The sequence below is a fragment of the Phocoena phocoena genome, chromosome 13 (assembly GCF_963924675.1).
Source record: "Phocoena phocoena chromosome 13, mPhoPho1.1, whole genome shotgun sequence".
Lineage (NCBI taxonomy): Eukaryota > Metazoa > Chordata > Mammalia > Artiodactyla > Phocoenidae > Phocoena > Phocoena phocoena.
Window position 1 is genome coordinate 24,138,039 of NC_089231.1, and position 14,397 is coordinate 24,152,435.

Genomic DNA, 14,397 nt, shown 5'->3' on the forward strand with positions numbered 1-14,397 from the left:
CCACTCACCACAACTAGAGAAAGCCCACACGCAGCACCTAAGACCCAACACAGCCAAAAAAAAAAAAAGATTGAAATGAATTGCATTATACATTGTCCTCTCTAATTTTTCACTTACCGTTGGCCATCTTTCCACATGAGTACATATCCACTTCTTTTCTTTTTTTAAACAGCTATTGGTATTTTGCTAATTCAACTAATACTGCATGGAATGCCCTTTACATATATCTTTGCTTACTTGTATAGTTATGTCTGTAAAAGTTTAGAAATGGAATTGACGGTTCAAAGAATATGCACTTCAAAAGTCTAGAGGTATTGCTAAGTTGGAGTGTAAAATAGGTCTGTGATCTACTCTTAAATGGTACCAACTCCTTTCTGTTCCCTGTCCACCTCCCACAACTCTAGCCTCCCCCTTCAGCAACTAACATTTCTAAAGAACCAATGACCTTGTTGTCAGACCCTTGCACCTCCATCCCAGCAAACCCTCAGAGGTGCTGTGATGGTGGCCAGCAGTACTCAGAGATGAACCGAGAGAGGCTTCTAGGCCCACCAGACCCCAGCAGGAGGAGGGAGTGCTGAGAACTCTCCACCCTGGACCCATTTCAGACATCCCAGAGGAGGGAAAGCAGAGATCGACACTAGGTCACTATAAACCTACAGATGGGATTTTCACAGACTGCAGCTACGAATCAGAGTGATCAGAAATGTGCTTTAAATCATTTGGACAGATGGACACCTCTGGCGACGTCTGTCATTGTAGCATTTTTAAAACTCATAGTTTAAAATGAGCCTCTATCGTTTTCTTTAATTTTTTTTCACAGTAGTCCCACAAGGTTTATGTTTCTCAGGCGCACTTAAAAGCGGAGAGAAAAATAAAGACCTGGAAAGATGCAAGCCTATGGTATCCAGTTAATGCCCAATTTTTTTATTGGTTTTCTTCTCACTAAGCATAGCTAGATCTTAGATCCTGTAGGTAAACCCATAGTTTTACTTAAAGTATTTTTATCTGGGGGGAGACCTATTAGCTTTTTTCTTTTGTGTGGCATCCCTGATAAGAAATTAACAAATTACTGTGAAAAATTAAGCAGTATGGGATGGAAGACTACCATATACCCTATCAGCCAAAAGGATGTTTGAAGAGCTCCCACTAAGAGCAGCGAGATAAAACGGTGTTAATGAGAATGTAATTAGTAAAGCCAGTTACATTGCCTAAGAGGCTATAATATAGCTAATTGCTTTCTCCGCTGTCAGAGAGCTATAAATAGAGACTTAAGAGATGCCTCTTTAAAACATGATTTCAGGTTAACAGACTGATTTGTTTTAGATGCTAAAGGTGGAGGGTTTTCCTTCTTAGTGTTTATTGTAAAAAGCAATATTTTATCAATCTGAAAAAAAAATCTCGAAAGGAGAATTTTTTTCTTCTGGAGATTTCCTCTTCTGGGGCAGTGCTGAGTGTAAGTCAGAGAGATAGGCAGTGGGTCCAGAGTTTATGCCAGCAGGTGCTGGCCAGTGAGGGCCACTCTGGGCCGTGTTCCTAGGCAGGCAGCCCTGATGCCATCTCTCCACGCCATCCTAGCGGAAGGGATCTCGAGACCAATGTGGTCCAGAGGCCAAGTAGACCATATTAGCCCAAAGCTGCCTACCCTGGGCCATGACAATCCCGGAGGTCCAGGAGTCAGGATGGAGTAGCTCCAACAAGGCCCAAACTCCATCTCCCCCCATCTCTGTTCTCCCTCAGCTTCAGCTCATCAAGGGTGACAATGCATGCGTTCCATTGCTTTCCGTGCTGCTAGCTTCCTTACAGGTTATACACACATTTCATTCTGAGCAAACGCATTTGCTTTAAATTTTAATTTATTTTTTATATAATAACCTTTGAGTCAACATACTATATAACATTTGCTTTTAAGTGTTTTTGGAATGCTTCCTGTTTAAAATCAGTTTGTACTGGTGTTTAAAACACCTCTACCAACATTTAGAATAAATAGGTAACTATGTGAGAGAGAACTTTAGGCAGTAAAGCAAGATAATCATTCCCTGCAGTCTAGGAAGGTCCCCCTTTCCTTCTTTAAACAAATGAAGTACTGAGACTTTTCCTCCAAATCCTCTTCAAAACCCCTTTAAACAGAATATTTCTTACCTAAAAGTTTGATATTTTTTTCCCCCAGAGGGTAGCATTTACCATGTAAAAGAATTGATTGAAAAGAAAATGTGTTCGTTACTTTGTTTACAGCCGTAGCTTTTAAAGATAAGATTCTAGACAAGAGATTCCAATCAAATGGTTATTATAGTGTGTCTTATTTTAGTTTCACTATGTCTGTTTTAAAGAAAAGATATTTTATGTTCATATAAATGGAAATGAATAGGTGTGATTTCCAAGGTAACAGCTATGTATGTACCTGTAACTGACATTTTTCTTAAACTGTCAAGTGGTCTTTAGAAAGTGTTTTCTTACTTCTTTTAATCCCTTTTCAAATAGATCTGCCTCAGGCTTTTAAAATCTATATATAGACTTGAATAGCAGAGAACACGAAAGCCAGTACCTGTGGACACTTTGAAATAAGTGACAAGTAGTATCAGGGAAGTACTTGGTTTGTTTGAAGGTTTTATCTAAGTGTTTTCAAGACTGAAGAGAGTAAATTTTTAGAAAGGCCCAGGTGGATCGTGTTTCTGAGAGCTGCCCTAAGATGAATCGTAGTACTTCTGTTACTGGTTGGTCATCTGGTAAATAGACTTTCCAGTCACTCTAATAGCAGAACTGGAGTTAGTCAATTAAAAAAAAATTTTTTTTTCTCTCAGAAATGTGTTCCTTTGCATGAATCCTTTTCCAAACAGGAACTTGGTAACTACTTTTCATTGGGACTTGGGGTTAATTTACAGCTGGGACACTCCTGGGACAAGGAGGTCCGTGTCTGGCCCAGCCCCCTTGTCCTGGTCTTTTACTACTGCCTGCAGCCTGAGGTTGAACATGGTGCCTGTCCGTCTTTCAGTCCTGTGGTCAAATTAGATGTCTCTGTACGTTTACTGAGTTTATCATACAAATTCTGTATAGGATGTAAAGCCTGCCCCTCCTCCTTAAAGTCCCAACAAACTCATCTTCTTCTCCATCCCAGGGACCCTACCACTTCCAAATGCGGTCTCAATAGCAGGGACCTACAATTAAAACATAACTTTTTTGTTGTTTGTTTTTGCGGTACGTGGGCCTCTCACTGTTGTGGCCTCTCCCGTTGTGGAGCACAGGCTCCGGACGCACAGGCCCAGCGGCCATGGCTCACGGGCTCAGCCACTCCGCGCCATGTGGAATCTTCCCGGACCGGGTCACGAACCCGTGTCCCCTGCATCGGCAGGCGGACTCTCAACCACTGCGCCACCAGGGAAGCCCTAAAACATAACTTTTAAAATAAAATTCAAATTCTCCAGACTAAACCTTGGTTGTTCCCAAATTATAGCACAGTGCCAGTGTAGATTAAAATCTGCCTTGAACAAAAGTTTTCCTTTTTTGTTCTTAAGTTATAAATCCTGTAATATGTCAAATTAAAAAAAAAAAGGCATAGCTTTTCTGATTGAAGCAAGAGAAAGGGGCTTACGTTTTCAAATACTCTTATAATTGAATCCGATTTCAAAGTTCCTCCTGTGGTTCTGATACACGCTCCTGACCTTAGAAGTTAACAGATTTTTCACAGAAAAAGCCACTACTAACGATTTCGGGACGTTAGACCCCTTAAACAGTGCAGTCACGCAGTTGGTAACTTCTACCCAAGACTCAAACATCTTGGAAGTCTATTTCTGAAAGTATATGAATTAGAATAATTTAATCAGTTTATATATTGTTTAGACTTGGCAGACTGAATCACTGATGTCTTCAGAATGTGAACCTGGCTTCAGCCTCCCATTATTTATTTCCCTATGGAAATTTCTAGTCGCCACTGTGCCTGGGCACCTGACCTTTTCTCACGTGTGCCTTGGCTCTCTAGCACCAGTTTACAGAGTCCCCATGCCTGGGCTGTCCTCTCCCCCAACCCCTCCAGCCCCTACCCCTGTTCTCAGTTAATATGTGTGATGGTGGCTCTCTGCCATGGTCAGTGAGGACCAGCAGGTCTGTAAACAGGGGGTTACTGGGTATGGTTTGGATTTAGAGAAAACTGGCTGTGGGGTAGAATGTGTTTGTATGAACGTATGCCTGGGGGTAGGACACTCGACTTTTGTAGGTGACTGTAGTGACCCAGGAGAGAGCTCAGGTAGACCTGAACCAGTGCAGCGATGTTCTGGTTGATCGAGAAAGGACTGCTGAGACTTAACCATGGACAGAACTTGGTGATTGATGGGAATGAGAAGTAGGGTGATGGCAGGATCTCTAACCTAAATCTGGGAAGACAGCAGGTGGTGGTGTTTTGGGCCATGTTGAATTTGGAGTTTCCAGTGGAACACCCAGAGGGAGGAGAAGCAGGATATTCAGCAGATGGTTGGAACTACGGACCCTGGTAGTGGAAGAAAATCAAGATGGAGAGACGGGCTTGAAGGTGACAGTTGAAGCCGTGGGCATGAAGGATACTGTCCAGGGAATGAGTGTTAGAAAAATTAAGTGGTGAGGATGCAGTTTTGGGGATCAGCAACTCAAAGGAGAGAAGTGCAGAAGATGGACCAGTGAAAGGTGCTGGGAAAGAACACATTGGGAAAAGTAGGCAGAAAGTCAGAGGAATGTGGACCTGCTGAATCTCAGGGAAGAGGTCTTCAGAGAGGAGGCCGTGGTCAGTGCTTCCAGCCCTGGCTCCTCCATTAACCAACAGCCCTGGGCGACCTGATGCCGCCCGCCGTGGTTGCTGTGGGGCGACTGGGGGTTGAAGCAGGGTCTGGTAGGTCCCTCCTCCCAGAGCTGCTCTTTCCTCACCTGCCACAGGAAGTTGAGGGTTGATCTTTATGGTTCTTCCAGATTTAAATTCTATGATTCTGTTTCCTCTTCAGCTCAAAAATATAACTTTCTCAGGCATCTGTACTTTCACAATGTAGACAGATTTTATATATATATACCCCCAATAAAAATAATAAAACTAGATCATGTATGAGTGCTTATTCTATGCCGGGCACTCTTCTCTGTACTCATGTGGATTTTCTCCTTTAGTCTTCTCTTCAGCTCTCATCCTCCATCAAGGGGGAAGGCTAGGAGGCTGTAGGTTCAGCAAGCCTAGGGCTCAGGGCCCAGCACGGACTCGGGTGGTACCCAGGTGGCACAGGCTGAGCCTGGGAGAGGCAGAAATGAGTGGATGAAGTGATCTGGGAAAGGGTCGTGGAGGAGGCAGGGCCAGACCCTGAGAGATGGGGCTCTCGGGATGAGAGCAGGTAGGAGAAGGGGGTGGGTGTTTCAGATAAGAATAAAGATGAGCAAAGGTGGGAATAACAAGTGTGTTGGTTTATGTGACAGTAAAGTGATCAGCTTCATCTAGAGACTGCCATACAGAGTGAAGGAAGTCAGAAAGAGGAAAACAAATGGCATATAATATCGCTTATATGTGGAATCTAGAAAAACGGTAGAGATGAACTTATTTGCAAAGCTGAAATAGAGACACAGATATAGAGAACAAACTTACGGTTACCAAGGGGGGAAGCAGGGGTGGGATGAACTGGGAGATTGGGATTGACGCATATACACTGCTATGTATAGAATAGGTAACTAATGAGAACCTACTGTATAGCACAGGGAGCTCTACTCACTGCTCTGCGGTGACCTAAGTGGGAAGGAAGTCTAAAAGAGTGGATACCTGTATGTGTATAACTGATTCGCTTTGCTGTACAGCAGGAACTAACACAGCATTGGAAAGCAACTATACGCCAATAAAAATTAATTTAAAGAAAAAAGGTATTATCTGAGAGGGGGTGAGTGGGATCCGATTGCAGAGCCCCTGGAAGACAGACTCAGGGCGTTCAGAATTGGCGGGAGGAGATGGGAGACAGCATCGTTATGGGGGCTGTGGGAAGAAAGGTGCAGGGGATGTGACGGACCGGAGCCTGGACACGGAGGCACAAGCATTTGAGCCTCTCTTCTGTTGGGATTGGGAGTGGCTCAGGGCTGGAGAGTGGGGCCTGGGGCTCCTTTTGTTCCCTCCCCACATGCAGGCAATGTGGTAGTGGCCTTACAACACTTGATTCTATCCCCAGCATCCACTTCCCCAAGGGATGCTGGCAGGACTAGTTTTGTAGGGGACGGGGGAGGGCTGGGACTCTCTGTCCCACCTGCCCCTCACGCATGGTCTGATCTTCACCCTGGTACACACAGTGCATTAACAGGGAGATATTCTTATTTAGTCTCATAACAACTCCACGTAATAGGTACATTCTTATCCCTATTTTACTGATGAAGAAAATAAGGCTTAAGGAAGTTAAATAACTTTACAAGACCCAGTAATAATAAGTATGGAAAAATTTAAACAGTTTTCTTAGAACATAGCTACCTTCTCCCACACCAGAAGGGAAAGAAGTTTTGCCCATCTTTGTAGGTAAAGGTTAAGTGAGATTGTCTGGGAAAATTACATTTTTCCTTTCTTTAAATTGAGATATAATTCTTGTACCCAAAGTTCACCCTTTTAAATTGTGTAATTCAGTGGTTTTAGTATATTCACCAAGTTGTACAACTATCGCCATGCTAAATTCCAGAATATTTTCATCACTCCAAAAAGAAACTCTGTCCCCATCAGCAGGCATTTCACTTTGCCCCTCCCCTCGCCCCTGGCAAACCGTATACGACCTGCTGTCCCCTGGACATTTCCTGTAAATGGAATCACACACTGTGCGGTCCTCTCTGTCCGGCTTCTTTCACTTGGCGTGTTTCCAGGGTTCACGCAGGTTGTGGCATGTATGAGGACTTCATTCCTTTATATTTTTTGTTGAGTAATACTGCATCGCGTGTATTCACCATATTCTGCTCATCTGTCCATCAGTTGATGGGCATTTGGGTTGTCCCTGCTTTGTGGGCATTAGGAATAATGCTGTACATGTGTAACGCTATTAGGAATAATGTGGACGTGTGTTTCCAGTTCTCTCAGGCGTGTATTGGAAAGCTACTTGGAAAGAGTGTAAGCAGCATAAAGTCCAAGAACTCGTTCTCTGTCTTCTTCCTGTGTTTGTTTCTAGCTCCCCCTGGTGGCTGACTTGTTCCACGATGGCAAAGACTCTGCTCCTGCTGCCGCCACGTCTTCAAAGATCAGCGTTCGCTCTGCCAGACCCCTGCTGAAAGCCTCCAACAAGGAGCACAAGAAAACCGTGGGCCACCAGGTCAGCCCCAGGCCTCGTGGCGGGAGTTGTGGGCCCTGGCACGTGTAGTGGGGCTGCCTCTCTGGAGACGAAGGATGTAGGTGCAGAGTCAGAGGGAGGCCAGAGTGGCCTCGGCCTCCGCATCCCCAGCGCCCAGCCCGGTCTTTCTGTGCCCTTTGAAGAAGGAAACTGCGAAAGCTTCTCTTGAGGGAACTGGCAGGAGAGAGAAAGAGGATGACTCCAGCCCCACACGATATGTCTAATGCTTGTGGGGATTGTAGATGTTGCCGGACCACAGACACCTGTGGGCGAGGCCAGACGTCTAGAGGTGCAGTTGTTGAGGGAGGGGTCAATAGCCTGGGGACCCAGAAACTGAGAAACAGCTCCTGCTGTGGGTTTGCTGTGGGATTTTATGTCCAGTGTGTCTCCCAAGAGAAGAGAGTGCCGGCTGAGCCCCTGGCAACCACTGACCTTAATACTTCGATGGATTCCCGGCTCTGAGCATTTGCTATAAGGCAGTAATTCCCGGGATGCCCGGGCACCACGTGTCAGGGCTCCAGGGCCTCACGTTTAGGACTCATGGGCCTCCATTCACAGCGATGGTCCCTCTCACGCTCTTAGCATTTGCTCACCTTCTCTCATCTGATCGGGGCACTGAATGAGACGCATCCAGGCGGTCTCTCCCCACGTGCTTTGAGGAGCCCCGGTGCCGGGGATGTGGGAGGGCCTTGGTTTTGGTTATGCAGCCAGGTAGCTGTCAGAGCTGGAGTCTGACACCAGGTCCCTGGGTGTCCCCCTGTTCTGGGCTAAACAGGAATGATCTAAACAATAAGAGTATTGACAGATACTACCACCAGTCTGTGTGTGCTCCTTTTTGTTCCTTATTCAGCCACAAAGCTGAAGACAGATAAATCACCAGTCACTGATCTTTGTCTCCCCAGTTCCGCACCTCCCTGCACCTGCTCATGGAGACCCTGAACACCACAACGCCGCACTACGTCCGCTGCATCAAGCCCAACGACGAGAAGCTCCCCTTCCGGTGAGTGCCGGCCTCTTCGTGTGGCCTTACAAGTTCAGGGGCAGCAGGGGCAGGCACAGCCTCTCAGAGGTCTGCAGTCTTCAGCAGGATGAGTAGCTGGTCCTGCACTCCCCAGATGGTTTATATGCCGAATACAGGTTGCGCCTGTCTGCCGTCTGGAGGATTCAGGGGGATGAGAAGGTCCAGTTCCCCGATCCCCTGTTGCTTACAGTGGTGTCGAATGTGCCCACGAATCCGAGAACCACTTAGAAGTGTGCCGTTAAATGCAGACATAGTGCGTCTCACAGTGACTGCTCAGTTCAGAGACCGGAGTATGTCCGGAGTGGTCAGGGAAGGCTTCTCGATGGAGGAAGCATAACCTAAAGCAGTGTGTCGATGCAGATGGTCCCGTTTCTCACATCCCCTCTCCTGCTGGGCTTCCGGAGTTACCCACACTTGCTCACCTTCCCCTCACTCTAACCCCAATTCTGCCACTACTCCTACCTTAAAAATTTTCTTCCATTTCTGTCACCACTCCCATGGTTGACCTCACCCAAATCTGGGGAGCAGTGACTCTTCAGTATCTTGGTCATTTCTGGGTTGTGTCAGATTCCAGCCAGCCTTTCTGCAGGCCTGCTGCAGCTTCATTGGCCCCCTCACATTCAACGTGTCTGACACCAGACTCATCCTCTCCCCCTTGAATGTTTCCTCTTTACTTGGTCTCTGTTGTAGTAAATGGCATAATGATTTCCTGACATCTCATCCACCCGCCAAACTTCGTTCTTCCCAACCAGAAACCTGAAGTCTCTCTAGACCGGTGCTGTCCAGTAGAACTTTCTGTGATGATGGAACTCTTCTGTAATCTGCCTTGACCAGTGTGGTAGCCGCTAGTCACATGTGACCATTGAGTTCTTACATTGTGGCTGGTGTGACTGAGAAAGTGAATTCTGAATTTCATTTTAATTACTTACAAGTGGCTACTGGCTACCATACTGGACAGCATGACCCTTGATTCTTTCCTCTCCCTTACTCCCCAGGATCCAGTCGTTGTCAAAGTCCCACGGAGTCTACTTGAAAATTTCTCACACTGGTCTCCCTCGTCTCTCCCTTCCACTTCGGCCTTGTTTCAGACTCTCTTCATCTCTTGCCTGGAACACTGCCCTGCGCCTTTAGAATGGTCTCTCACTCACCTCTGCAGCCTCTTCGGTTACCCTGAGCCTCCACGTGTGCTATTCCCTCTGGCCGGAGAAGGGATTTTAAAATTTTTCAAGCACTTTCCTCCCATCTTTCTGATTTCCTTTTTGGTCCTGGCATAATTTCTTTCTGTGAAATAATTTACTTTGGCAACTCTGACTCTCAGAATGAATATCTGAACTGCCTTCTGCAATTTGTATCAGTTAATAAAGCTTGAATTCCACTCACAGGAACCTTGTGCTGAAAAAGGTTAGGAAGACAGCGTCAAATCAGCCTTCTTTGAAGTGTGCTGACGGTTCATTCTTCTCCCTTCCTCCAAGTTTCCGAGACACGCTTAGGAATTCCCCCCGTGTGGCATCTGTTTACCAGCTGCCTCCAGAAGAAAAGAGGCTGTTAGAAACACAGCATGTGTGAAAGACTTAGATTATGTGTGAAGGGCAGGAGCGGAGTACTGGGCCCAGGAGAGGAGAGTCCAGGGCTGGCACCAGCTCTGCCCCCCAGCCAGCGCGACCTTGGGCAGTTCATTCGTCAGACAGGACGCCCGCCATGTGCCGAGTTCTCATGCTGGGTCTCCCCTCCCAAGTGAGAGAAGACACTGGGGACTTTCAAAGGGACTTTCTAGTCCTAATATCCCATTTTTCTAAGACCCTCCTTTTCCTTCGGGACCAAAATCTTCCTCCCAATAAAGAAAATGGGGGGAAATACAGAACCAAGTCAGAAAGCCTGGATTCTCTGCTACCAATTATTTGGCGAATCCCGAACTAGTCCTTTACCCTCTTAGTCTCATTTCCTCATCTGTTCATTGTGGTTAAAGAAATAATTATACTGATGGAAGAATTCAAGGAGGTAATGGGGATTATTTGTGACAAGTATAAAAATGTATGCCATTAAAATAAATGATGTTGGGCTTCCCTGGTGGCGCAGTGGTTGAGAGTCCGCCTGCCGATGCAGGCGACGCGGGTTCGTGCCCTGGTCTGGGAATATCCCACGTGCCGTGGAGCGGCTGGGCCCGTGAGCCATGGCCGCTGAGCCTGCGCGTCCGGAACCTGTGCTCCACAACGGGAGAGGCCACAACAGTGAGAGGCCCGTGTACCGCAAAAAAAAAAAAAAAAAAAAAAAAAAAAAATATATATATATATATATATATATATATATATATATATATAATGTTGACATTCTGGAAGGAAAGTGCTATATCCCTCCTCCCATCCCCTAAAACTAGGTTTCTCAACCTCAGCACTCTTGACATTTTGGCCCAGGGAATTCTTTGCTGTCGGGTGTCCTGTGCGCTGGAAGAAGCTTAGCAGCATCCCCGGCCTCTGCCCACTAGATGGGAACATCCCTACTATTGTGACAACTAAAAATGTTTTAAAGCATCACCACATGTTCCTTGGAGGGCAGAATTGCCCCCAGTGGAGAGCCGCTGTCCTGCACTGAATGCTTTGTTAGCATCTCTTTTATAAAAGTCTTTCTCTCTACCTCTTCCTGCATTCAGAAACCATCTGTCCTGAGCACTGGGCTAGGACAGGTGGAATGACAGTGAATAAGACGTAGCCTTCATCCTTAAGGAGTTGCCAGCCACAAATAACTGTTGACCACATGGAAGGAGTGACTGTCAGTGGGTCTGTAGAAGCCACAGCAGCATGGAGGCGAGAGGGCGTGAAGTGTCCAGGAAGGAGGTGGCCTAGGGTGTGTGTGATCATCTGGGGTGGCTCGTCGGAGGAACTGGCCAGGTTTCCTGAAGGCCAGTCCACGGATCTTAGAAGCGGGTGGTCCTGAGCACCTCGGACTCCTGCGTGTTGTGCGCACAGCACCGCAGAGCGCCAGGCAGCCTGTGTGGCAATCAACCAGGCGGCACCACGGGCGGAGGTCTCACTCTGCGTCCAGCAAGCTTCCGGCTCTGCTGAACCTGCACAGTTTATTGAGAGGAGAGAATAACCCTGCATTTCAGCAGTTGGACCCTTACATATCTTTGGTAATTTTTCAGTCCAGACTTAGGTGTTGCTTGTCTGCACTGTGGCCCTCCCAAATTTAATAGGTGCAAGGGCTGGTCTTCACTCCCAGTTACTGGTAACTAATGCAGGGAGGCAGACTGAGAGAGTTTAACAGTGAGTTTTCTTTACTATCAGGGAGATAAGATTAAGGTACAGAAGTCTGACAGGCTTTACGTGTCCCCTGGGGGGTGTGGACAGGAGAGGGTCATGGCAGTATCTTCTTGGTATACTGTCTTCTTGGGTTTTTTCTAACAGCTTCCTCTCTTTTACGTCACTCGATCATTACAACAAACCAGTGGATTAGACTTGGGCAGATATTCTCAGCTCTCATTGAATGAGTGAGGAAGACGAGGTCCAGAGAGAGTGTTTTGCCCAAGGTGACATTAGCTGCTGGTGTCAGAGCTAAGGCCAGTCCAAGTTCCCCTTCAGCCTTGCTCGTTTCCCCCACCACGGGGAAGAGGATGTGTGAAGAAGGACGGGATTTTGCTGAGGTCATCAAGAAGCAGGGAAGAATGTTAAAGCTGAGTTCAAAATTTATTTGTCACATGCCTTCCATGGGACCAACTCGGTGTGTGGGCCCCAAGAGAAGACGTTTCCCCCAAAGAGCTTCCACAGCACTGCATGGGAGCAGGGGTCATGTTCCCAAGCCACTCTCCAGCCGTCAGACAGGACCTGGTTCAGGGCTGGCATGCCCAGTTTTCACAGACATGATACCGGGGTCCAGAGCAGGAGGAGATGGGGGTGCTGGGGAAGAGTAATAGTCCTTTGAAGGAGGGAAGGGCCTGTCAGTGACAGTTAGCTCATTGTTCCACCCAGGAAGCAGCAGGAGGTCGTGGAGGAAGTAGGGACCCCAGCTAGACCCACAGCTCACAAAGGACTAGAGGTCACAGATGCTCGCCAAGCATGCTGCCCGTCCCCACCATGTGCAGCAGGTTGAACTTGACCCCGTAGTTGTGGCAAGCGAAGGGAAGAAGCCGATGGCCAGTCGAGATCCCGGCTGCAGGGTGCCTCGAGGGAGAGGCTGCTGTGAGCAGAAAACCTTTCCCAAGGACAAGCACGTCCACGTTGCGTTCCTGACTCAGGGCCCAGCTGACCACTTGAGAGGCGAGAGGAGCAGAACCTGTAAACGGCAGAGGCTGCCTCCCAAAGGCCGCCTTGGATCTCTCGAGGTCACAGGCAGCCTTTATGTCCCTCGGACGTACAGCTTCTTATGAAACTGATCACCACTACCCTTATGAAGGTCCTCCTCAGATGCCAGAACTGAGCCGAATCCTGGGGCGGCCTCAGCAAAATTACAAAGTAGGTGGCATAGTAAGAGGTTCAGCCTACGGTCTAGTCTCGGCGCGAGTGTTTCCTTTCGTCCTGTAAGACCCTTCCTCTAAGGAGCTTCTTCTCTGCCTAAAAAAGATGAAATTAACTCCTCTGAAGTAACTATTGGTGTCCAGGACTCTGCAGAATTCAGCGCTTAGTTGTGCCTTACACGCTCAAAGTGCCATGTTCACCCTGGGGCTGGAGTCATCAGGAAGACTGTATGGACGAGCTGGGTGTCCAAAGAAGGGAGGACTTGAGCAGGCAGGGGTAGGTGGGAGGAAGTCAGAGTGAGCCCAGGCCTGGAGGAGGACGAGGGCGTCTCCTGGGACGCCGAGCCCTGCGCATTGGAACCAAGAGAGTGCCCGGGGAAGGTCAGCTCGCTGTCTTCAGTCACTTGGAAAATGCCTGCTGTTTCCCCACCACCAAGTGCCCGCTGAGCCCAGGCCACTGCAGGGCACCATCTGCCTCAGTGGACTCCTGGGCCTCTGGCCCACGCACAACTCAGAGTAGGAGAGCAACGTGACCAGGGGCCGAGCAGGTCGTAGAGATGGGAGGACAGAGAGGGTGTGTCCCATGGAGAGATGTGAATCGAGGGCAGTCGACCCCAGGCCACGTCCTTCCTGCAGAATTCCAGAATCCTGAATGGGTCCAGCTGCTGGGAGAAGAGCATCTGGGGCTGTCCGGGAGCATGGCAGACAAATGTGGTGAGAGGTTGCCTGCTGAGCCCTCCTGGGTCCTAGAAGTAAAGAAGCTGCCATCTGCATTTACCCAACAGGGCAAGTAGGCTGCCCGACTGCCCGGCCAGGTGTGCGCTGAAGCCAGTACAATCCGCAGGATCCGGGGCTGAGTCTGGAGGGCCTCACCCCTGCCCTCCCTCCTCCCAGAGTGCAAGGAGCAAGAGGCCCTCGGCTTGTATCCAGGCTTCAGAACAGCCAGAAAGAAATGGAAACACTTATTCCTCATCCCAAATATAAATGATTAATTCTAGTTCAGCTTAATTCTTTCTCCACGAAGACTCCCTGATTACCCCAGCCAACCTCAACATCTTTCCCTCCAGTTTCTTTCAGCATTTTTACCACCTTTATCACATACTGCCTTGTGGTTTACTTCTTCTATACACTTCTCTTCAAGTGTGGATGCTCTTAGAAAATCCAGACCATGTCTGACTTTTTATTCCAGTGTCCTACTCAGTATATGTGTAGGACATACACGTATACCCAGACATACACATACACATATACCCAGAATAAAAGCTGGGTTTTCAGTGCTAGATGTAGCATTTTAGGGTGGGTGAGTTGTTGAAGTCATGGCTCATATCTCTAAAGACAGGAAGATAAAGTTCTTCATCTATATGATTCTTAACTGGGCACCTATCATGATAGTAGCTAACAACACGTGTGCCCTTATGTTCTGCCAGACGCTGTTCTCACTGCTCTCATGGGCCATTACATTTCGTCTTCACACTAACCCTCTGAAAGGGGTGCTTCTACGATCCCCACTTGACAGATGAAGATACTGCCGTGCAAGTTTATGTTACTTGCCCCAAATCACACATGCAGCTATAAGTGATCACGTCATGATTCAAACCCAGGTCTGCGTGGCCTGAGACACTCCCCCTCTTAACTCTGGAGCCAAA

General features: G+C 47.8%; 1 protein-coding gene across 1 annotated transcript in view; it reads left to right on the forward strand.

Moving 5' to 3' along the window:
* Window positions 1-14,397, forward strand: part of MYO5B (myosin VB) — a 230,899-nt gene that overhangs the window by 130,906 nt on the left and 85,596 nt on the right. The window contains exons 14-15 of the mRNA XM_065889991.1: window positions 7,125-7,265; window positions 8,186-8,283. Of these exons, the coding sequence (XP_065746063.1) occupies window positions 7,125-7,265; window positions 8,186-8,283 (239 nt within the window). The remainder of the gene's footprint in view (window positions 1-7,124; window positions 7,266-8,185; window positions 8,284-14,397) is intronic.